Source organism: Euprymna scolopes, chromosome 7 (assembly GCF_053919585.1).
Source record: "Euprymna scolopes isolate OS-2025 chromosome 7, ASM5391958v1, whole genome shotgun sequence".
Taxonomy (NCBI): Eukaryota; Metazoa; Mollusca; class Cephalopoda; order Sepiida; family Sepiolidae; genus Euprymna; species Euprymna scolopes.
In genome coordinates, this window is record NC_136488.1 from 25415790 (window position 1) to 25440732 (window position 24943).

Consider the following 24943-nt stretch of genomic DNA (forward strand, 5'->3'; position numbering starts at 1 on the left):
TAACACTGGTTTTAGTTTTGTGCATATAATTTTTTATCAATTGTTCCAGACAGTAAAGTAGTTATTTGACAAATAAAAAAAATCAATATTTAATTTCTTGTTTTAAGTGTTTTTCTTTATATTTTAGACATTTCTATTTCATTTTATTGATCTGAAAAGTTGCATTTTACAGTTACACAATTTTATCAAGTGAATTTGGTAGAGTTATATATGTCTACACAACAAACCAAACTGTTTTTTTAGTTCATATTGTGGAGAAGCACAGTTATTTTTAAGTTAATTCGTTGAAATTTTCTTTTAATATATAAATAAATTAAAGATATTTTTAAAATTGTTCGTTGAAAAATAAGATTTTGTTTTGTGATAAATTTATTTATAAAATCCTCTTGTTTGTCTTTTATAATTTGAATTTATTTTTTCTATTGATAAAATCAGACTTGATATTTTTTTGTTTATGATAGATCACATGATCTAAATTTTTCCGGTGCCTGAAATTTGGTACTGCTCAAATGCACCAGAACCTGTTATTTCTTTTTCTGCACTCTTTTACTGCTCCTCTTTAGGCATATGAGATCAGCAACTTGATTGATTTGTGTTTTCGTATGTTTTCTGGGTTAATTACAGAACTGAGATGATCAAACTGTAATAATGAGTAAAATAATCAAAGTAAAAAGTACTTGGGAATCGAACAAAATATGAATAGTAGTTGTATATTTTTTAATAAAAAATATTTTAAAAACTTGCTCATCAGCAACTAAAATATTAAATTAAAAGAATCTCAATTCTTTAAAAAGTTAGAATTTTATTTAAAGGCAAAAATAACTGTTTTAAATCGAGCAAAATAAATATTCAACTGTCTTTTTTATACGATTGGGCTAAAATTTTCGTAAATTTTGACGTTGGATATTTTATTTATTATTAATTAGATACGTGCAATTTAATGGTGAAAAATGATCAGGTGAAACAAGGTTTTGAAAGGCGGCTTATAATTTTTTTATAGGTTTCCGATTACTTTTTAAAATGGTATTTGAAAAATTAGAGCTTAAAGTTAATCTCTAAAAGAAAAAAACATTTTTACACGTGAAAAAAGAGTTATAATGAAAACTGATTTTATCGGAAACTGATAAGTTGAGCTAAATTTTGAAGTTAAATAAATTGTAAAAATTCCCTGATCTATAAATATTAGTTTTCTGGTAGTATTTCAAAAATAATTAGTAAAGTTTTATGATATTGGATTTGAAAAAAAAAACACCTCGTTTGTATAAAAAATAGCTTATTAGCACCCCCCCCCCCAAAAAAAGCAAAAGTTTTAAGTAACAGGTCCGACTTTTTCAGTCAAAACAAATGAAAAGGCGTCGTGCATTAGTTCTATGGAAGCCCGAAATGTCAGAAAGTCAATTTTATTTTAAAATTTATAGAATAATTTAAACATTATTATACATTAATTTCTGTATTTTTGAAGACTATAAAAAATATTAATTTAGGTACCTCTGTTGGAATAAAAAAAATGGTTATTTAAAATATTTATTTTTTTTACATGACTCGATTTATTTTCAAACGTGTTGTAATGATAAATTAATCCTTTTCAAATTAAAGTAAAAGTGCATTTTAAGTGTGAAAAAAAAGTCAATTAAAATCACTGGTAATTATTGAAAAAATAAGCAAAAATAATTTATTTATAATTAAAGAGAATACGGTGGTTAGGATGCAATGATTTTTTTTTTTACAATTTTGCCGATCCGTATTTGTCTAAATTAATCGTTATTAAAAATAATACCACTTTCTTTTTTTTTTTTCTTAGTGATCCTGGATCTCAATTTTTTTCTTTTTATTTTCATTTTCAGGATTATAAAATAAATTTCTTCTGCTAATGTTTAAAGATCATCATGCGTACAAGAAAAATATATTACATTTGAAATTTTTCTGAGAATTATCATTAAAATCACATGAAATATTTTTTCAATTATTTTTGGTGAAAATATTGAACAAACAATGCCAAATCCAATGATAATATCAATAGTCTGAGAAATTAATTTTTCATCGTTATATTGATTTCATTAACACACTTTAGATTTTTTTTTTTGTTAACGTTCTCGAAATATGCCTTTTTTTTTTTTAATTAACATCTGCAATGCTTTAAAAAAAATTTCTTTTAGAGATTAAATATATATATATAAAGAAAAAAGGCAAATAGAATTTGTCTTTTTATTAGTACTTAAAATTTTAACTTGAGCAAAAGTGTTTTTTTGTTTACAAAAAATAATAAATTTTCACTAAAATTAAAAACAAAATAATAGGTTCGTTATATTCTGTGATTGTTAATTAATAAATACTGAAAATTTCATTCAAATTAGTGGATTTGCTGAATTTTTAAATGAAAGTGGGTCAAAACGTTCATGCAGTTTAAGGATCGGCTGTTCATTTTACTTTACTATGAAAAAGACGCATTAATTTCTGTTTTTATTTTTTATAAAAATAAAGCATTGTAGATGTTAATAATAAAAAAATTGTTTTAATATTTCAAAAAAGCTAAAGTCCATGTTAATGAAATCAATATAACTGGAAGAAAAATTAATTTCTCTTAACTAACAATATTATCATTGAATTAAGCATTGTTTATTCAATATTTTTACCCCTGAAATAATAATAATTGCAAAAAGTATTTCACGTGATGTTAATGATAACAATTCTTTAAAAATTTTTAAATGTAATATATGTTACACATGATGGTGTAAACATCAGTGTAAGAATTTTTAATTTTTTTAATTTTTTTTTATAATCCTGGAAAAGAAAAAAGTTGAAGAAATTGAGATCCAGGATCACTAAAAGAAGAAATGAATTTAAACAATGGTATTATTTTTAATAACGATTATTTGAAATACAGATGGGCAAAATTTTAAAATAATAAATACAAATGAAGCAGACCAAATTTGCATCATATCCGCCATATTCTCTTTAATTAATTTTTTTTAGCTTATTTTTTCAATGCATAAATTATCAGTGTAATCAATCATTTTAAGTGACTTTTTTTTTCACACTTAAAACGCACTTTTACTTTTATTAAAAAAGGATTAATTCAATTTATCGTTACAACATAATTAAGAATAAATCAAATCATGTAAAAATGTAACTAAATATTCTAATTAAATATGCACTTCCTTTTTTTTCTTACAACAAAATAGGATTACCTAAATTAATATTTTTATAATCTTCAACAATACAGAAATGAAGTTATAACTATTTTGATAAATTGTCAGTGTAATCAGTGATTTTAATTGACTTTTTTTCACACTTAAAATGTACTTTTAATTTTAAAAACGGTTAATTTATCATAAACACATTTGAGAATACATCGAGTCATCATGTAAAAATGTAAAAAAATATTCTAAATAACCACTTTTTTTTACAACAAATAGTATCACCTAAATTAATGAATATTTTTTATATTATATCTTCAAAAATACAGAAATAAAGTTATAACTATGTCCCAATTCTGTAAATTTAAAAATAAAATTGACTTTAAGACATTTTGGACTTCCATAGAACTTATACACAATGTCTTAAACTCTTGCTTTTTTTTTTGGGGGGGGGGGTAATTTAACTATTTTTTTCTACAAACAAGGTTTTTTTTTTAAATTTAATATCTTAAGACTTTACTTCACTAATTATCTTTGAAATAGTTTTAGAAAACTAATATTTATCTTTCGAGGGAATTTTGCAATGAATTTATTCAACTTCCAGTTTTTGCTGCCAGCGTGAAAACATTTTTCATTATAATTTTTTCTTTTTTTTCTTTTAGAGATTAATCTATTAATCTATCAAATACAATAAAAAAAATAAAAAAAAGTAACCGGAAACGTATAAAAAATTATAAGCATGCTTTCAAAACCATGTACCTAGTAAATAGTTTTAAATAAGTTAAAATTAAATATCCATTTAACAATTTTAGTTACTGTAAAAATATTTTTTTTTTAAATCCAGATTTTTATTTATTTTTTTAACAATAATGGAATAAACCATTTTTTAACCGTAAAATATTTTATAAATTGTTTTCACAAGTTAGGACTAGGTGAGTTGAGTAGAAAATTTTCATCCAAATTTATTACATATTATGAGAGGCATTCCAAAAGTAAGGTCTCCTATTTTTTTTTATTCCACCTTAATGTTTTTTTGTTTTTTTTTACACAGTTATCACCACTTATCAAGGCTCGGAAGCCACTCGGGGATAAGGATTATTGCAAGTACATTACGTTAGTGTGGAGATTTGATGAAGTGTTTACTTAAGGGGGCGGTTCATTAGGAATTTGTTAACGTTGGACTTGAAGTTGTAGTCCCGTGGGAAGCAGGCAGATGGAACAGTTCCACTGGCGTGCAGTTCTAAGAAAGAAATGTATCGAAGGGGATTGCAAATTGCATTGTTATGATGGCCGAACAGGGCTCTACGGACAAACTTATCTTTAGTTGACCTTTGACAACTAAATATTTTCGTTTACTAGACAAATAGAAAAGTCACAAGCCAAACTCATATGATTTTTTTAGAATATGACATGTTCATTCTGTGATGAGTTCGTTCATCATAAAGATTATTCTGTGTGTGTGTTTTTTAATAAGTGTAATTCTAAATATACAGCAAATTTTATGTGGATACTTGAAGGTATAAACGTTCTAATTTCTTCAGATATTTTTTTTAAACAGACTTCGTTAAAAAAAAAGGAGTATATTGTTCTATTAAAGTGTTATTGTTTAAATAATTTAACTTTGTTCGTTTTATAAAAAAAAAAGTTGAAAAGATATTTTTTATTCAGTAGTGAGCGTTGGAAGATTGTTGGTGAAAGAAATACAATCGCCAAAAGATAAGCGTTTCATTATTTCTAGTCGCCACTTTGAAAAATCACTCGCAAATGCGAATGTAGAGCGCTGCCGAACATGCATTCATAACCTGAAAGTTTCATCTTGGGTATTGATGGTATGAGTCTCTAAGAAAGTAAGCCCTGTCATGGACGTGCGTCAAAAGCAGAGTTACGTCATTGAATTCCTGGCAAAAGTGCATTGAGAATGGTGATGATTATATAGAAAAATAAATTCTGGAGCAAAGAAAGGTTGTTCATTTTAATGGTATCACTCGTTTTCGTAGTTCTTTAACTTTTTTAATTGAAAAAAAAAATGTGGTTTTACTTTTGAAACAACCCTCTTTTTATGTAAAATCGTATTTAAAAAACAAAAAGAATAATTGTGAGCATGACTATATATTGTGAATTATTTTTCTCTAAGCCTTTCGCATGGGCAATACAGGATAAACACCATTTGCTCATGCATGGAGTATTGTTGCCACATTTGCGCTGGTGTATCTACCACAAGCCTCTCCCTCTTGGATAGGGTCCAAAAAAGAATTTTCAATCTAATAGGTCCCAATTTGTCAACTAGGCTCTGACCTCTGTCCCATCGCTGCAATATTGCATCTCTGTATCTGTTTTACAAATATTTAATGAGGTGTGTTCTGATGAACTTGTTGCCTTTGTGTCTCCTCGACGTATATATCCCTGACAAACCTGCTTAGCAACAAAATCACACCTCTTCATTGTTGAGGTTCCTAAATGCCAGTAAGCTTTCTACTCTAATAGTTTTTTCCCTTGAACAGCTAATTTGGAATTCCCTTCCTGTTACCTGCTTCCCTGACTGTACTGATATGCAGAAGTTTAAATGTAATGTAAACCAACATATTGTTGATCCTTCCTCGGCATCCTTCTAACTAGTAGCCCTTTTACGTACAAATGGTGATATGCCTTGTTAGGGATGAACGCTATTTAAAAAAAAAAAAAATAAAAATAATAATAATAATAATACTGTTACTTTAAAAAAGAAAACAGATTGCAGTTTTAACTCTAGAATCACCCCCCCCCCGCCTGCATTAAATGATTTCTATTATTGAATAAAAAAATTAGTTTCTAAATGGAACCAGAATGGTTAATTCTGTTCTTCAAAATGGACTGATTTTCTGTTAGCAGGATTCATTCTTATCAGAAGCCATTTTAAGAAAGAAACAAAAAAGATCTGTCACAGGATTAACAATGTTTGGATTTACTTGGAAATGATTTGCTATTTTCTTTGCAAATCAACTTAATAGAATAAGACGTGATTTCTTTTTTGTTTTTTGTTTTTTTAACACAATGTGTTTCCTTCTACAGAATGGCTTCGTTATGAAAATAGCATTTCTTAACTTCTGAGATTATCATTTAATTTTTAGTGAACCGAATCAAGAATTTTTTTTTTTTTTTTTTTTTTGTCATTTCACACAAATTTTTATTTTTACCTTTTAATTTTTTTAATCAAAATTAACAGACTTGTTAGTTTTAATGCAGTAAATGTTGGTCTTAAAACTCTTTAAAACATTTAAAGATTTTTAAGATTATTTTAAGGATTAAATGTGAGAATATTAAATGTCTAAAGGAAACTTTCTTATTGAATACAAGATTAATTGTGTCTACAAATGAAAGATCTAAATATAATCATTTTTTCACTGATATTGCTACTAATTATGGCATAGATTTTCAAATAAGATTGTAATCGACCTTACTGCAAATTGTACTGACGTTTGGTCATGTAACACGTGGCCACAATATAGAATAACTTTTTTTTATCATTTTGCCTTCCTTTCCTCATTTTGCCTTATTTTCTTTTCTGCCTTTTTTCTATTCTTTGTTTCACCACCTTTTCACCTTTTTTGCCTTTTTTTTTTTTGCCTTTTTTTCTTTTCCTCTTTTTCCCTTTCCCAATTTTTTTCAACTTTCAGAGGAGGTAACGTCTGGTAGAGAAGCCTCATGAGAACAAAACAGATACTACACTACACTTTGTTTATCAATAAATTATTACAATTTAATTCCAGTTAGCTATAACACTTTTATGAACAAACAAATAAAATACGGAAATCAAATTAATTATTTGCATAGATTAAGTTTGAAATATAAATTTAAACATAATTTTGTATGCAATCTATGTATCTATTGTGTCTGTGTGTACATTTCCCTACCAAACTACTCTGTCAATTTTCAGTCTATAGACTCGTGATTTGACATAAAGTGTATTAAGATTTGAGAAAATCTTTTTAATCAGTTTTCTGACAGAAATTTGGCTGTCAAGGGGTCAAAGTTCAACAATTTGACCTTTGAAAACTATCAAACTCCTCCACCAATTTTGGGTCTAAAATTTTAGATGTAGGTTACTTGGATATGGATCAAACTTTTTAATTTGATTTGAGCCCAAAACAAATGTTAAGGGGTCAACATTGGGGTTAAAGTTTTAAAAAAAAATGATCTCTGTGGTCTCTACGAAATTACTCGGCCAATTTTTGGTTTAAACATTTGAACTTCTACATAAAGTGTATTCAGACATAGGGCAAGCTTTTTAATCAGTTTTTGGCCGCGCATTTGGTTGCCAAAGGGTCAAAGTTCAAAAGATTTGACGTTTGCAGTCTCTAGCAAACTATTCAGCCAATTTTGGGTCTAACCATTTGAAATTTTACATAAAAATTCAGCCATGCAGCAAGCTTTTTAATCAATTTTTGGGTGAAAATTTGGCTGCCAAGAGGTCAAAATTGAAAGTTGCAGACTCTACTAAACTCCTCCTCCAATTTTAAGTCTAAACACGTGAAATTTTACATGTAGGTTACCTGAACATGAGTCAAATTTTTTAATATGTATATACTAGGTGTGGGCAAAAATAAACGAATAAGGATAGGGGGACCTAGTTTTGAAAGCCTATTTATCACAATTTTTTGTAGGTTTCCGAATACTTTTTGATTGTATTTGAAAGATTAAGGACTAACCTTAATTTCACAAAGAAAAAAAATATTTGTACACTTGAAAAAAAAAAAGTTATGAAAAATGTTTTCACGGCGAGCTAACCAATTCGGCTAAATTTTGAAGTTAAATAAATTCATTGTAAAAATCCTTTTAGAGATAAATATTAGTTTTCTGTGTCTATTTCAAAGATAATTAGTACAGTAAAATCCTAAGATATTGAATTAAATTTAAAAAAAAAAAAACACCTTGTTTGCACAAAAAATAGCTGAATTAGACCCAAAACCGAGTGTTTTTGTCGTTCACAAAACCACAACAAACTATACTTTTGGAAATACGGAATATACGGAGGCCCACAATCTGAGACAGCCAAAAAGCTGTCTGAGAATGATGTCATGTAATTAAAAGGAAGGAGGGATGCTGGGTTTCTTTTTTTTTTTTTTTCCTCTGACGGGCATCCGTACATTTCTATTCTAAATGTTTGTATACATTTTTTTCATTTTTTAATTTAATTATTTTTCTATGTTCCTGTTTCTAAATTTATTATTTTTTAAAAATTATTGGCCAATATTATATCAAAATTATGTTACGCTGAAAGTTTCACATTCTTGCGAGCAAGGAAATTAAAATCTTGCATATAAAAATTATGCGAAATCTGTAAATTAAAAACAAAGTAGAATATTCTTGCTATTATAAATTTTTTTTGTGTGTGAAAATATTAAATAAACAACACTTAATTCAATGGTAATATCGGTAGTTCGAAAAATTCATTTCTCTTTGAGTTATATCGAATTCATTAAGACGGACTTTAGGGGCTTTTTTTGTAATGTTCCTGTAAAAATTATTTTATTTTTATTGTTACAAATTACGATTTATATTTATATAAAAAAAGCAAAAATAAATTCTTGCGTTTTTTATTTACTACTGAAAACCATAACTTTAGTAAAGGTATGTTTTGTTTAAACAAAAAAATACATTTCCACTAAGATTTAAATAAAAATAAAGTTATGAACAATATATAGGCCCTAAGCAAAGCTAGGTTGAAATGTTAGTATAAAAATATGTGGTAAAAAGTTTTTTAATTATTTATTTCATTGCTATGCATGTCTGACAAATTATTTATTTCACTTTTCTGTATATCTGTTAAAATAATGATACTAACAAATATATCTATGATTCGTTTCCTAATTCGGATAATTTCATTTTTTTTATTTTTTTATTATTATTACATTTTCACCCCAAACAAACTTTAGTATAGGGGCTACTAACAGGGGCAACAGCTACTGGGGTACTATGTAGGGAGTTGAGCAGCAAGATATCAGTTCACATTATACTTGAACTTCTGCATGTCAGTACAGTTGGGGAAGCAGGGACCTGGAATGGAATTCCAAAGTCTAGCGGTTCTGGGGAAGAAACTACTGGAGTAGAAAGCTCTCTTACATCTAGGGATCTCTACTGTGTGGGGGTGGGATTTAGCTGTCTATCTGGTTTGTCAAGGATGTTTACAGTGTGGGGGCACAAGTGCTTGCAGTTCGTCAGAGCTTTCACCATTAAAATACTTGTAGAACAGGCAGAGGGATGCAACATTTCGTCAATGGGACAGAGGCTGAAGCTTAGATGACAGTTCAGGACCTATCAGATTGGCGACTCTCTTTTGAACCTTGTCTAGGAGCGAGAGACTAGTAGCAAATGCACCAGCCCAAATATGACAACAATACTCCATACATGGGCGAATGGTGGCCTTATAGAGGTACAGGATACTTTCGGGTGTTAGTAGTTTTCTAGCACGGTAGAGAGAGCCTACCTTCTTCGCAGCGGTCCTGGCAATGCTTTCAATGTAATTTTTCCAACTCCTGTTTCCTGTGACCGTTAGGCCAAGGAGTTTAAAAGATGTACTTTTAGTCATTGGCCATTGCTATTGGTGGTAGAGAAGGTTTCTTGTAATTATTGAAGGAAACAAGTTTAGTCTTGGCAGCATTGAATGTGACCATCCATTTTTGTCCCCATTCCACTACAGATTGAAGGTCATACTCTAGTGTTTTTGCCATTTCTTTAGATAGTGTTCATTTGTTTTCCTGTCGTGTCTGTTATAGAGTGTAGTGTCATCAGCATATATACCCATCTCGGAGGCAATTTTGTCGGGGGAGGACATTTATGAATATTAGGAATAATAGAGGTCCAAGGATAGATCCTTGAGGCACTCCCACATTTATATCATATTGTTTAGATATACGACTGGATTTTTCTCTTATCTAAGAAGGATTTAATTATGTTAAGTATTCTTCCAGTGATACCATATGATCTAACTTTCCTGAGGAGACCCTCATGCCATATCCTGTCAAAAGCCTTAGATATACCGCTCTACCCTCCCCCGCGTTGTCCAGTGGCTGGTATATACGTTCAGAGATTAGTTAGGATGTCTGCTGTGGAACGGGCTAGCCTAAATCCATATTGTTGGTCAGTCAGATTAAATTTGTATTTATTGTATATCAAATGATTAAACAAAAATGGTAAGATCTCTTATGAGAACAAACGTATTACATTAATGGCAACAAAAATTCAATATTATTTATAATTTTAACCTTTGTTTAAATTAAATTAAGCAGTCATTAATTTAAATCTATTTTGATCTCTTTTAAAAAATGTTTGGCACTTTTCTTTTTTTTTTCTCCTTTTCATTTTCTCTTAATGTTTTTCCTGTTCATTTTTCACCTGTTATGATTTTTTCATTTTTCACCTGTTATGATTTTTTCATTTTTCACCTGTTATGATTTTTTCATTTTTCACCTGTTATGATTTTTTCATTTTTCACCTGTTATGATTTTTTCATTTTTCACCTGTTATGATTTTTTCATTTTTCACCTGTTATGATTTTTTCATTTTTCACCTGTTATGATTTTTTCATTTTTCACCTGTTATGATTTTTTCATTTTTCACCTGTTATGATTTTTTCATTTTTCACCTGTTATGATTTTTTCATTTTTCACCTGTTATGATTTTTTTCATTTTTCACCTGTTATGATTTCTTCATTTTTCACCTGTTATGATTTCTTCATTTTTCACCTGTTTATGATTTCTTCATTTTTCACCTGTTTATGATTTCTTCATTTTTCACCTGTTTATGATTTCTTCATTTTTCACCTGTTTATGATTTCTTCATTTTTCACCTGTTTATGATTTCTTCATTTTTCACCTGTTTATGATTTCTTCATTTTTCACCTGTTTATGATTTTTTCATTTTTCACCTGTTTATGATTTCTTCATTTTTCACCTGTTTATGATTTCTTCATTTTTCACCTGTTTATGATTTCTTCATTTTTCACCTGTTTATGATTTCTTCATTTTTCACCTGTTTATGATTTCTTCATTTTTCACCTGTTTATGATTTCTTCATTTTTCACCTGTTTATGATTTTTTCATTTTTCACCTGTTTATGATTTCTTCATTTTTCACCTGTTTATGATTTCTTCATTTTTCACCTGTTTATGATTTCTTCATTTTTCACCTGTTTATGATTTCTTCATTTTTCACCTGTTTATGATTTCTTCATTTTTCTCATCATTTTTACTCACGTTAGATTTTTTTGTCCCCCAAGAATTTTTCTCAGATTTTTTTCGTTATTTTCTTTCTCTTACTTTATTTTCATTTTCCATTTAGCCTTTATCTCATTTTCTTTTTCTCTTTTCTTTCTCACGCATATTTGCTTTTTTTTGTCGTCTTTTCCTTTTTGTTTTTAACTTTTTTCGTTTTTTTTTTTTTGTTTGGGCGTTTTTCTGTTGTTGTTTGCTCATTTTTTTTTTTTTTTGTTGTTTGCTCATTTTTTTTTTTTTTTGTTGTTTGCTCATTTTTTTTGTTGTTGTTTGCTCATTTTTTTGTTGTTGTTTGCTCATTTTTTTTGTTGTTGTTTGCTCATTTTTTTGTTGTTGTTTGCTCATTTTTTTGTTGTTGTTTGCTCATTTTTTTGTTGTTGTTTGCTCATTTTTGTTGTTGTTGTTTGCTCATTTTTTTTTGTTGTTTGCTCATTTTTTTGTTGTTGTTTGCTCATTTTTTTTTTTTGTTGTTTGCTCATTTTTTTTTTTTTTTTTTTGCTCGTTTTTTTTGTGTTAGCTCGCTTTTTTTTGTGTTAGCTCATTTTTTTTGTTGTTTTTTTTCATTTTTGTTGTTTGCTGGGTTTTTTGTTTGTTGTTTGCTCGTTTTTTTTTTGTTTGTTGTTTGCTCGTTTTTTTGTTTGTTGTTTGCTCGTTTTTTTTTTGTTGTTTGCTCGTTTTTTTTTGTTTGCTGTTTGCTCGTTTTTTTTTGTTTGCTCGTTTTTTTTGTTTTTTGTTGTTTGCTCGTTTTTTTTGTTTGTTGTTTGCTCGTTTTTTTTTGTTTGTTGTTTGCTCGTTTTTTTTTGTTTGTTGTTTGCTCGTTTTTTTTTGTTTGTTGTTTGCTCGTTTTTTTTTGTTTGTTGTTTGCTCGTTTTTTTTTGTTTGTTGTTTGCTCGTTTTTTTGTTTGTTGTTTGCTAGTTTTTTTGTTTGTTGTTTGCTCGTTTTTTTTGTTGTTTGCTCGTTTTTTTTGTTGTTTGCTCGTTTTTTTTTGTTTGTTGTTTGCTCGTTTTTTTTTGTTGTTTGCTCGTTTTTTTTGTTGTTTGCTCGTTTTTTTTGTTGTTTGCTCGTTTTTTTTTGTTTGTTGTTTGCTCGTTTTTTTTGTTTGTTGTTTGCTCGGTTTTTTTTTGTTTGTTGTTTGCTCGGTTTTTTTTTATTTGGTGTTAGCTCATTTTTTTTTATTAGCTCATTTTTTTATTTGCTCGTTTTGTTTTTGTTTGCTCGTTTTGTTTTTGTTTGCTCATTTTTTTGTTTTTTGTTTTTTTTGGTGTTAGCTCATTTTTTGTTGTTGTTTGCATGTTTTTCTGTTTGCTCGTTTTTTTTTTGTTTGTTCTTTGCTCGTTTTTTTTGTTTGTTTGCTCATTTTTTTTTTGTTGTTTGCTCGTTTTTTTTTGTTTGTTGTTTTTTTTTGTTTGTTTGCTCATTTTTTTTTTGTTGTTTGCTCGTTTTTTTTGTTTGTTGTTTGCTCGTTTTTTTTTTGTTTGTTGTTTGCTTGGTTTTTTGTTTTGTTTGTCGTTTGCTCTCTTTTTTTGGTGTTAGCTCATTTTTTGTTGTTTGCATGTTTTTCTGTTTGCTCGTTTTTTTTTTGTTTGTTGTTTGCATGTTTTTCTGTTTGCTCGTTTTTTTTTTGTTTGTTGTTTGCTCATTTTTTTTTGTTGTTTGCTCGTTTTTTTTTTGTTTGTTGTTTGCTTTTTTTTTTGTTTGTTTGCTCATTTTTTTTGTTGTTTGCTCGTTTTTTTTGTTTGTTGTTTGCTTGGTTTTTTGTTTTGTTTGTCGTTTGCTCTCTTTTTTTGGTGTTAGCTCATTTTTTGTTGTTTGCATGTTTTTCTGTTTGCTCGTTTTTTTTTGTTTGTTGTTTTTTTTTGTTTGTTTGCTCATTTTTTTTTTTGTTGTTTGCTCGTTTTTTTTTTTGTTGTTTGCTCGTTTTTTTTGTTTGTTGTTTGCTTGGTTTTTTTTGTTTGTCGTTTGCTCTCTTTTTTTGGTGTTAGCTCATTTTTTGTTGTTTGCATGTTTTTCTGTTTGCTCGTTTTTTTTTTGTTTGTTGTTTGCTCATTTTTTTTTGTTGTTTGCTCGTTTTTTTTTTTTTTTGTTTGTTGTTTTTTTTTTGTTTGTTTGCTCATTTTTTTTGTTGTTTGCTCGTTTTTTTTGTTTGTTTGCTCGTTTTTTTTGTTTGTTTGCTCGTTTTTTTTTGTTTGTTTGCTCGTTTTTTTTTGTTTGTTGTTTGCTCGTGTTTTTTTTTATGTTAGCTCATTTTTTTTTAGCTCATTTTTTTGTTAGCTCATTTTTTTGTTAGCTCATTTTTTTGTTTGCTCGTTTTGTTTTTATTTGCTCATTTTTTTTGTTTTGGTGTTAGCTCATTTTTTGTTGTTGTTTGCATGTTTTTCTGTTGTTTGCTCGTTTTTTTATTGTTTGCTTGTTTTATTTGTTAGCTCATTTTTTTTGTTAGCTCATTTTTTTTGTTAGCTCATTTTTTTTGTTAGCTCGTTTTTTTTGTGTTTGCTCGGTTTTTGTTGTTGTTTGCTCGTTTTTTGTTGTTGTTTGCTCGTTTTTTGTTGTTGTTTGCTCTTTTTTTGTTGTTTGCTCGTTTTTTGTTGTTGTTTGCTCTTGTTTGTTTTCTCATTTTTTTTTTTTTGTGTTAACTCATTTTTGTTTCTACCCCTCCCTCGTCCTCTTCTGTTTCTTTTTCCTCGCACTTTTCTGTTTTTCCCCTTTTTTTCATCTTTTTTATTTTTCTTTCCCATTTTTTTTTTTTTTTTTTTTTTTTTTTTTGCCTGGCCAGTCTCAGTGTTTTTTCAGTTCTCAATTTTTTTCTGAATTTTTTTTTTTTTTTTTACTTTTTCCCTTTCATTTCTTATTCAGCATCTTTTCTTTTTAAGGGATCTTTTTTTTACCTTTTATTGCTATTGGTTTTTCACTTTCTTTTTCTCTCCTGTTTTTCGTTTTCTGGCACCACTATTTTTTCAACTTTTTTATCGGCATTTTTCACTTTTGTTTCATATCGTCTTTTTTCCTTAACATTTTCTACACTTTTTTCTTTTTCTCATTTTTTCTTTTAATTTTTGAATTTCTTTTCCTTGCTCTTGGATTTAGTCATTTTTTTTTTTTTCACCCTTTTCTATTTTTTCCCCCCATTTTTTTTTTTTTTTTTTTTTTTTTTTCAATCTTTTTTCGCTTTTCTATTTCTTTGCCTTCTAATTTTTTTTCCAGATTTAAATTTTTTTTTGCTTTTCGCATTTTCATCTTTTACTTCATTCACCTCTTTATTATTTCTTGCTTTTTTTTTTCTGTCTTCTCCATTTTTCTCATTTTGTGTTGTTTCTCGATTTTTCACCTTGGTTTTCAATTTCCAGGATTTTTTTCTCTTTGCTTCTAAGTTTCCCTTTCTTTTTCTCATTTTTCTTTTTTGCTCTTGTTTACCGTGTTCTCTTTTTTGTTTTCTTTTATTTTTCTTTGTTTTATTCTCCACGCATTTGTGTTTCTTTTGTCTTTTTCCCTCTTCCCACTATGAAATAAGAATCATTTTTTGTTGAAATTATACACTAAATTTTCATCTTTTTGTCGCTTTATTTTTTGTTTAAAATTGTTTGTTTTTTTTTATATACAAATGTACACCCTCTGTAAAAAAAAAAAAAAAAAAAAAAGCTTCATATAAAATAGTCTCAATTTATGGAATTAAAAAAAAAAAAAAAGATGAAAGAAATCGTACGAAACTGGAATGTTTCATAAACAAAAAAAAATCATTCTCCCCTTTTTTCTCATTTCCCTTTTTTTTTCCTCTTTTTTTTTCATTCTTTTTTCTCCCTTTTTAGTTACTTTATCTTATTTTTCTTCTTTTTTTTTACTTGTTTTTCCTGTCATTTTCTTGTTTTTTTTTTTTTTCTGATTGTTGCCTTTCATTTTTTTCTTTTTTCTCTTCATTTTCACAACAATTTAAAAAAATTCAATTTTCAATTTTACTCAAACAATATTATTTTACTCAACTTCAGGTGAACATATACGAAATTACTTCTCTTTATGTTACCTGCAAAGAGATGGCTATTTATACATAGACATTAAAATAGACACAATGCATAATTATTACATTAGTGACTAGCTGTACCTGTCAACATGCAGTAAAGTTATTTTTTATTTGTGAAGATGTGAAGATAGACAACTCATATTCAGTTTAAAAGAAGTTATTCCTCTTGTTTTTATCTGTCCTTTGAGAAAACTTTTTTTTTTTTTGAGATTTTACGTATTAAATAATATTTGAATAGTCTAGGGTATGGATGACCAAGCAAAAGAGAAAGTCGTTGGTCATATCAGACGAAATTTAGCTGAAAAATAGCAACAATAAAAATAATCTAGAGAAAAGAACAATGAAAATAATATAATTTTACTTGTAATAGCCATCACCCTGGTCAATTTGGGTCTGCTTCTGCATTACCTGATTGTTGCTCACCGTCTTGTTTGTGTCAATTCATTGTACAGTGAATAAAAATATTCTTTACAAGCAGGCCGCTCAGTGTTGTCCGGTTGTAAAATTATAATAATTATTATATTTTGATTCATGCGGATGTCTTATTTCTAATCATAAAGCCAATTATCTGCCGAATACCAAGAGCTTCCATTACAGGATTTAGCATACACTTTCGATTTTAAGTTGAATATCTTTTTTTTTTTTTTTTTTTTTTATACAGCATCAATATCTCATTTCCCTTATTCTATGTAACTAAAATGATTTAAAAACTTTAAAAATATGTAATTTAATTTTCTATGTTTATTACCTTTAGCAAATCAGGTGCAAATCTTTTATAATATTTGCTAATATTTTTCCTCAGAGGAGATGTATAAACATCGAAAACTCGTAGGTTAAGGAAATATATTTTACTATACTGTATTCTTTGTCTTGCATACAATAAAATTTCTATATTTAAAATTTAGCTTTTTCAAATCACAAATTTTAAATTCCTAAATTATTATTTATTTGCTCTATCTAGTATATTGAGCAATTTTATTTAGCTGGGATAGTCTTATATAAAATATTACATCTAATAATATTTTGTAAGACCGATAATCACTGGATTTGCACACCAATAGATTTATTGTATTTCATTATTCTGAATAATTATATATATAATAAAATGTGCACACTATTTGAAGACACTTGTTTTGAATAGGAATTTGAATATTTTGAAAACTTTAGGTGTCAGGAAAATGATAAAATCATTTTTATCTCCTTTTGTTGGTGTTGAAAGTCCAGTATTTCGCTAAAAATAGCTTCATCAGGGTAGTTAGTCAGATCGTAGTTTTTTTTTTTTTTTTTTTTTTTTTTCATTTTGTTGTTATAGAGGAAGAAAGTTTTGTTTTTTTTAACTATATATATATGTTATAGAGGAAGTAAGTATTTAACTCTATATATATATGTTATAGAGGAAGAAAGTATTTAACTCTATATATATATGTTATAAGAGGAAGAAAGTATTTAACTCTATATATATATGTTATAGAGGAAGAAAGTATTTAACTATATATATATATGTTATAGAGGAAGAAAGTATTTAACTCTATATATGTTATAGAGGAAGTAAGTATTTAACTCTATATATATATATGTTAGAGGAAGAAAGTATTTAACTCTCTCTCTATATATATATATGTTATAGAGGAAGTAAGCATTTAACTCTATATATGTTATAGAGGAAGAAAGTCCTGGAGAAGAAATTTAAAAGTATGAGCTGTACATTTTTGACATGTGCGTTCGCTCCAGTTTCGAGCAGGATTCCTGACACCTAAAGTTTTCAAAATTATTCAAATTTCTATTCAAAACAAATGTCTTCAAATAGTGTGCAACTATTTTCTTATTTCATATTCCTGCTCGAAACTAGAGCGAACACACGTCAAAAATGTACAGCTCATATTTTTTTATTTCTTCTCCAGGACTTACTTCCTCTATAACAACAAAATGAAGAAAGAAAAAAAACTACGAACTAACTACCCTGATGAAGCTATTTTTAGCAAAATATTGTCCTTACAACACCAACAAAAGGACATAAAAATGATTTTATCATTTTCCTGACACCTAAAGTTTTCAAAATATTCAAATATATATATATGGGGCGTGCAATAAGTAATGCCCCTGACCCACTTCCCATAGCACTAGAGCAACGAAACTTAGCACATTTATTAGCCTTTCCCTACATAGGAATCACCCAGAGTTATGCATTTCTGCCATCGTTTGATGCAGCTCTGGAGACCGTTTTTGTAGAACAGCCCAGGTTGGTCCTTCAACCACGACGTGACTTCAGAAATCAAGGCTGCATCATCTGGGAAACGCTTTCCTTTCAAAAACAACTTAATGGCTGGGAAGAGGTGAAAGTCAGAGGGTACAAGGTCAGGAGAGTAGGGAGCTTCTGATCTGGCGACATGCGAGTTATGGACCGGAGCGTTGTCCTGCAGGAGGAGGGTACCTTTGCTGATCTTGCCCTGCCTCTTGATTTTGATAGCTTCCCTTAATTTCCTCAAAAGTGAAGCATAATAGGCTCCTGTAATTGTGGTACCCTTTACGAGGAAATCTGTCATCACTACTCCGTCCTGGTCCCAGAAGACTGAGCATGACCTTGCCAGCAGAGGGCTGCACCCTTGCCTTCTTTGGAGGTGGTTAGTCCAAGTGCTTCCACTGCATTGACTTGGCTTTGGTCTCTGGATCATAGTGATGGACCCAGGTTTCATCCTGTGTAATCAGTCTTTTGAAAAACTTTGACTCATCTTCTTGGCACATCTCTAAATTCATCCTCGAGCACTCGGCGCATTCTCACTTCTGGAATGGTGTGAGCAATATGGGAATCCATATGGCAGATACCTTATGCATATGCAAATAGTCATGAATGATAGTTTCCACAGACCCTGTACTAATCTTGACATCTTGGGCTATTTGGCGAATAGTAATGCACCGATCTTCCAAAATGGCAGCCTCAACTTGACGGACAGATGCCTCATCAATAGCAGAAGGGGGGGGCAGGTCTGGGAGCTGTTTCCACAGACTTCCGGCCATGTTTGAATTCACGATGCCAGCATTTTACAAGGTCATATGATGGGGCATTATCACCATAAGTTTCTTTCATTTCATCAAAAGTCTCCTGTGGTGTGCGTCCTTTCAAATACAAAAAGCAGATCACTGCTCGACATTCAACAGGCTCCATTTCACACCTGACTCAGTTCAAACACCTGTAAAACAGAAACCACAATTAGTTCAGAGCTGTAATTTGCCACATAACCCGTAGAGATATAAATCATTGCACATGCAAAATTTCAGCTAGATCAGACAACTGGAAGTGAGTCAGGGGCATTACTTATTGCACGCCCCTCGTATATAATCTCAAATTTTTACTTTGTAGATTCAGAAGAGTTTGCTAGAGACTTTTCGCACACACTGACAAATATATATAAATATTTCACTAAATGTGCTAAAATGTTTTCATTTAAAATCTATGCAATTATGCAGAATGTAGAAACTATGCATAAATAGAATTCAGCATAATAGTGAAATGAAACCATCAGAAATGTAATTAATGCTAGTTTTACAAAGGAATATGCAAATTAGTTAACCGTAATGTCATTGCTTGCATCTCCATGACTTAATATATTAAGTTTGTTTTAATTTTTAAATAGAAATAGACATTTTAATATCAATGTCAGAGCGAGAAAATACTCCCAACTTTGTAGATTAAAAATAAAAAAGGACCCTCTAACGTTTATTTTTTGTTTGTTTGCAGGCTCAACAATGGAAGCAACGTCTGAAGGGGATAACGTTTTGGGCCTGAGGAAGAAAGATTTAAGCTTGATACGTCATTCCTTGGAGGCTGGGGGGAAACTGATCCATCAGGTTATTGACGGTTTGAAACATGGAACTTCAGAAGTACAGCACTTGATCCTGCAACAGTCGGATGTCATTCTCGAGTGTAGAGTATGCCGTAATTTGTTCAGATCTTTGCCAAACTACTTGGATCACAAGCGTTTTTATTGTCGCGAACTCTTCCCTAATGAGAGCCTTTCTTTATTGGCCAGCCCCTTTGCTGACGAAGTTCCCATTATTTATCCAGAACCGCCAGATGATGCAAAGGAGTTTGTTGAAATGTCTGATTTTATGTCTCAATTAAACAAAAACAAAAATTTTGAATCAATAAACACAACACCAGGCACCTCACCAAAGTCTAAACTTTATGTCCCAAGTCTTAGACAGAGTATTGGTGGTATTCTAGAAAAGTCGAAAACAAGAAAACCAAAGCCTCATTATCTGAAACCAATGAAGGAAACTAAAGTTGCTATGCAGTTGGTGCCGGTGAGCACAAATGATGCGAATAGAAATAAAAATCCATCCGTATTTGCAAGTAACGAAAAGATTAGGGCTCGTGAAAAGGTGAAGAAACTGTGTACAGGTGAGCACAGGACTGTTGATCTTTCGTTGATCAAATTGGCCGATTTCAGTAAGCTCCTTTGCCTCAAGTGCAATTATACCTACAAGAACAAAAAGAGACTAACCCATCACATTAAAAAGTTTCATATAAAGAGGTGTCACAGTTGTAAAGAGGACGAAATGTGCGTCGATAAGACGAAAGCAGAGAACAACGATTACAGCAGCAACCGGAGATCCAAACAAAGTAAAAAATTTGGAGGCAAAAAGATTGACCTCGAAAGGTTCTCCACGAAGAGTGGGCATCCGTCCTTAAAAAAGTTCTCCTACCTTGCCAAAAAGTCGACGTTGGTCAAAAACGCTGACCTCAAAAGTGGCTGGTGTCGCATTTGCAATCACTCCTATTCCGGTAAACGTGGACTCATCTTTCACATGTTTAGAATGCACAGCGGAAGCAGAAAGATTTACCCTTGTCCTCTTTGCAATGTGAAATTCCCCTCGTTTGCCTCTGCATTACGCCACACACAAATCGTGCACAATTGTAAGGGAAAGGACATGAAAAGCGTCGTTAGACAGCTGAAGAAGAGTGGACACGTTGAGAACCAACAGTTGAACAATATGCTTGAGCCAGAGGTCAAAGTTGAAAAATGTGACTCCCAATTTAACCAAGTGGTTGTTGAACCTTCACTTGAATCCGTTTCCGATCCAGTGGAGGTGAAGAAAGAGTATAACAATAATGAAAACTCTGCAGACTCTAAGGATTCCATAGAAAATTCCAAGTTTAAATGTCAAGAGTGTTATCAAGAATTTGGAGCTGTTCGTGGTCTCCACCTTCACATGACCCGAAAGCATCCTGACGTAAAAAATGAAATTAAGCTCTATTACACCTGTCATATTTGTCTCCTATCATTTTTCACAAATTTCAGTCTGAATAAACATCTTGAGCTAAAACATAATATTCACGAGAATGTCCAGGAAAACACAACACAAGTAGAATCTAAATCTGATGTTAATGTCGCAACTGAGCAACCTGATGCTCATGAAGGAACTTCAGAATATTTGGTAGATAAAAACATCATCATTTACAACAATAAAAAATATCGGATCCCCATAAAGTATTATAAAACTGTGTGTAAACTTGCAAGCTTCCCTTCACTCTGTTTGGAATGCAATCAGAAATTTGTGGATGCCCGCGAGTTGATCCGACACATTATAAGGCTTCACTGTACTTATAAAAATGCCTTCCCCTGTCCCTTTTGTCATCTGCGGTTCATCTCATCGCTGGCGATTCTGCGTCATACTAAAGTTCAGCATAGTTGTAGTGTCAGAGAGATAGCGGAACTGAATAGAAAGCTTCAAATATGGGAACAGCAGAAAAATGAGAACACAGATTCGAAAATAAAAAAAGAGCCAGAAGAAAATGATGTTCCGCCCGAAGAGGGAGACAATGACGAGACGCAAAACGAAGGTAGCTTCCCAGAAGCTTTAACAATTCATGATGTGACAGACTTCCAAACACCAAGGTGTTTACAATGCAAGAAAAGACTTTCGGGCTTTCAGGGACTAGCACAACATATCAGCAAGGCACATGCAATGCTTCAAAATAAAAAGCACAAATGCCTTAAATGTAATGAAAGTTTTGATAAGTTTGTTAGCATTTTGAAACATATGAAAACTATTCACAAACCAAATATTCTGTTCCAACGAAAGATAGCTACATCCTCCGAGGTTGATGAATCTGCTGGAACATCTACTCTTGTTCCTTCAGAGGTGGTAGCTCCTCAAACGGAAGAAATCGGACTAGATTCTTGTAAGTTCAAGTATGATGGAGAAGACGCTTCAAACTCCCAACTCGTGATGCAGTGCGCTGACTTTACAAAGTCTAGTTGTCTGCGGTGCTCAGAGATATTTACCGGAAACCGAAGCCTCATTGCACACATCTATAAGGCGCATGCACATCACAAGCAGACATATTCCTGTTATATCTGCTTACAGACCTTTAAGTCATATGCCATTGCATCTCAGCACACACGGAACAGTCACATTTATAAAGGTAGTGCTATGATGTACGTGAAAATTGATAGTATCAATGAAGAAACCTCAGCAGAGAAATAATGATGGTTGAATGTACTTGTTCTTGCTAAAAACAAACAAAAGAATTTTTTGTTGATAAAAAGAAATTCTACAAAAATGTTTAAAAAAAAAAAAAAAAAAAAAAAATGAATCTTCGTTAAAACAAAACAGTTATTAAAAGGTTCTGAAAATTTTTGTTCTATTTTCGTAGATTTTGTTTTTATTTTATTAGGTTTTGTTTTTTTTATTCTATTATTTTTCTCATGATGACTTATCCTCAAAACGTTTCAGCCGATATAACCTCTAACCTTTTTCAGATGAGTCTTCTCAATCTTAGGAATTGGTTATTTAATCCACTGTTCTCTTTCCATCAACCATGATCGAGTAAAAGTTGTATTTTTTTTTTATTCAACCTTTAGAAGACTCAGAGGTTATCACTGCATCTGTTGCATCATAGGTCCATGGTTCGCTAAGACTCACTTAAAGGAGATTGTTGCAAGAAAAGTACTCCAAATGACCAAACTTATAAATCTTCATCTTAATAATAGTCATTTTTTATATATGTATATACATATACTGTTTTAACAAAAACCAAGACTTCAAGAAATGGGTTGATAGCAACAAAAAGTGTATTTCATTGTTAGTTACAATTGTTTCAAGACCATTTCGGCAAATTCAAACAATATGTCGTTTGAAAATTTTCACAAGAACAGCCTTTCTTCAGTCTTATTAAATAAACAACATTTTAACAATGAAACATTAAGGAAAAGAAACAAACGGTAACACTTTACCTCTGTTGCATCCTTTGTAAAGTATTATTTTGAAAAAAATAATTTACAGAGGTAAAGTGTTACCGTTTGTTTCTTTTCCTTAATGTTTCATTGTTAAAATGTTGTTTATTTAATAAGACTGAAGAAAGGCTGTTCTTGTGAAAATTTTCAAACGACATATTGTTTGAATTTGCCGAAATGGTCTTGAAACAATTGTAACTAACAATGAAATACACTTTTTGTTGCTATCAACCCATTTCTTGAAGTCTTGGTTTTTATTAAAACAGTATATGTATGCTCAATTATGAAATATGATAATTTTGTAGCTTACTTTTTAAGTCCTCTCTCCTTTTTGACTTAAATTTATTGGTATATGAACAATTACTGAATTATATTAACCCAGTATAATTCGGAATACTGCAAATTTGTGTGTATATATATATATATATATATATATATATATATATATATAAATTCCAGGTTAATATTTTCAAGAGGTAAAGCAATCAAAGAAGTTTTAACAAGGTTAATAATAGAGTGCTCAATACCAAAGTAGGGCAAGATATACTTTTTATTTGTTTTACATGAGCATTAATGTCACTACACATTCATGACAAACATGCTCATTAATAATGTAAAACATAAAAAGTATATATATATATATATATATATATTCAAGTTGATAGCTTTTATTACTTTTGTTAATACTTAGAGATTTGCTTTGCTAATGTTAAATTACATTTTAATAGTAAGAAGATGCTCATTGCTCCCACTTTTTTCCATGACCAGCACTGTACTCATTACTGAAATCATTTTAAAGAGGATGAAAACCGTTTAAATTTAAACTAACTATATGGGAACCATTCGTCTTGAGTATGAACTGTCATCATGGGGTCAATTTGTTAACTACCCTCAAATAACATTGGAATAATAATTCTAAACTTCAACAACATACTAACAATATTTCTAATTACAAAGCCTATAGCATTTTGTACTTCATAAAAAATTATACTAAAATATCAATTCTCTATTAAAAAAAAAATAGACCCTGTAACAATCCGTAATTAAATTACTGGTAACAACTTACAATCTCCATCTGATGCTAGACTAAATATGCAGATTAATGATGCTTTAAAGCAATATATTTTAGGTGTAAACAATATTGCATACTTATGTGTCATGTCAAAATTAGAATACTTTTTAAAAATTACCACAATTTAATTTTGTGTTAAAAATGTCAAAATTATTACATTGTTGGATTTTGCGAACTCAACATTAAAACTCAATAAATTTCAGGTTTATATTTTTCTACTGGATATTTTAATTTTTAAAAATTTATACTAATTCTGACATGACATGTAAGTACATAATGCGTTGATTTAAAGCATCACTTATCTACACAAGATCCTTAAGACACCATTCTTGTTTAGACTAATGTGGTGTTGTGCAGACGAATTTAATAAACTTTGTATAAATCTTCAATACTCTCAATATTTACTCTATAAAGAATTTGGTGCTAATGCACTTACTGATCCGCGCTATTTTTTAAATCCTATTTCCAAGTTTAAAGTTTTTTTGTTTTTTTTATTCAATTGTAAGGTATAGGTACAGAATAGGTACAAAAAAACCCCTCCCCTCCCCATATTAAGAATGGCTTTTTAAATAACGTTATTATTTCAGCACGAATCAATAAGTGCATGAGTACCAAGAAAGAAAAAGGAAATATTAAGACTTTCTTGACAACCTAATATGGATCATTAAGAAATTTTAATGAAAAACAAATATCTATTGAGTAGTTGCACGTTATTTTATTTATTTTTTATTTGTTTTTTTTGTTTTTTTACTAATGTATCTCTACTTAAGATAATAGTATGGTATGGTCCTCCAGATTGGAAAACTCATCTTCAATTTCAGGGGTTTTTTTGTTAACATTCTTGGTATATTCCCTCCCCTAATTGTTTCTTGTCAAAACCAACATTTAAATATAGACAATTTCAGCATATACTTCTAACCGGTGACCCAAGTTTTGCTCAAGGTGGCTTTTATAGTCCAACAGTTTTTTTGTTTTTTTATTATTAATTGAATGTGACACTGAAAACATTTCCAAGCAGTAAATTAAACTCACAATCTTAAAACTGGTAAAATAACGTTGAAGTATGTGAAAAGTATCAGACTTTTGCTAAAAAGAAAAACATTTTTCTTTTCTTTACAATTTTTAAGATAAGAGCGATGATTTGGATTATTAGTCCGAGATTACATTAGCCAAAATATTCAAACTGCAGTTCTCATGTTATTTTCATAATACAGATTATCAATTTTGTCATTGA

At 29.9% G+C, this 24943-nt stretch overlaps 1 protein-coding gene across 2 annotated transcripts in view; it reads left to right on the top strand.

Moving 5' to 3' along the window:
* LOC145279657 (uncharacterized) overlaps positions 1-22048 on the top strand; it is an 82869-nt gene extending 60821 nt beyond the window's left edge. For both annotated transcript variants that reach the window (XM_080130896.1, XM_080130895.1), the window contains exon 2: positions 19136-22048. In XM_080130896.1, the coding sequence (XP_079987022.1) occupies positions 19144-21888 (2745 nt within the window). In that variant the 5' untranslated portion in view covers positions 19136-19143 and the 3' untranslated portion in view covers positions 21889-22048. The remainder of the gene's footprint in view (positions 1-19135) is intronic.
* The last annotated feature ends 2895 nt before the right edge of the window (positions 22049-24943 follow it).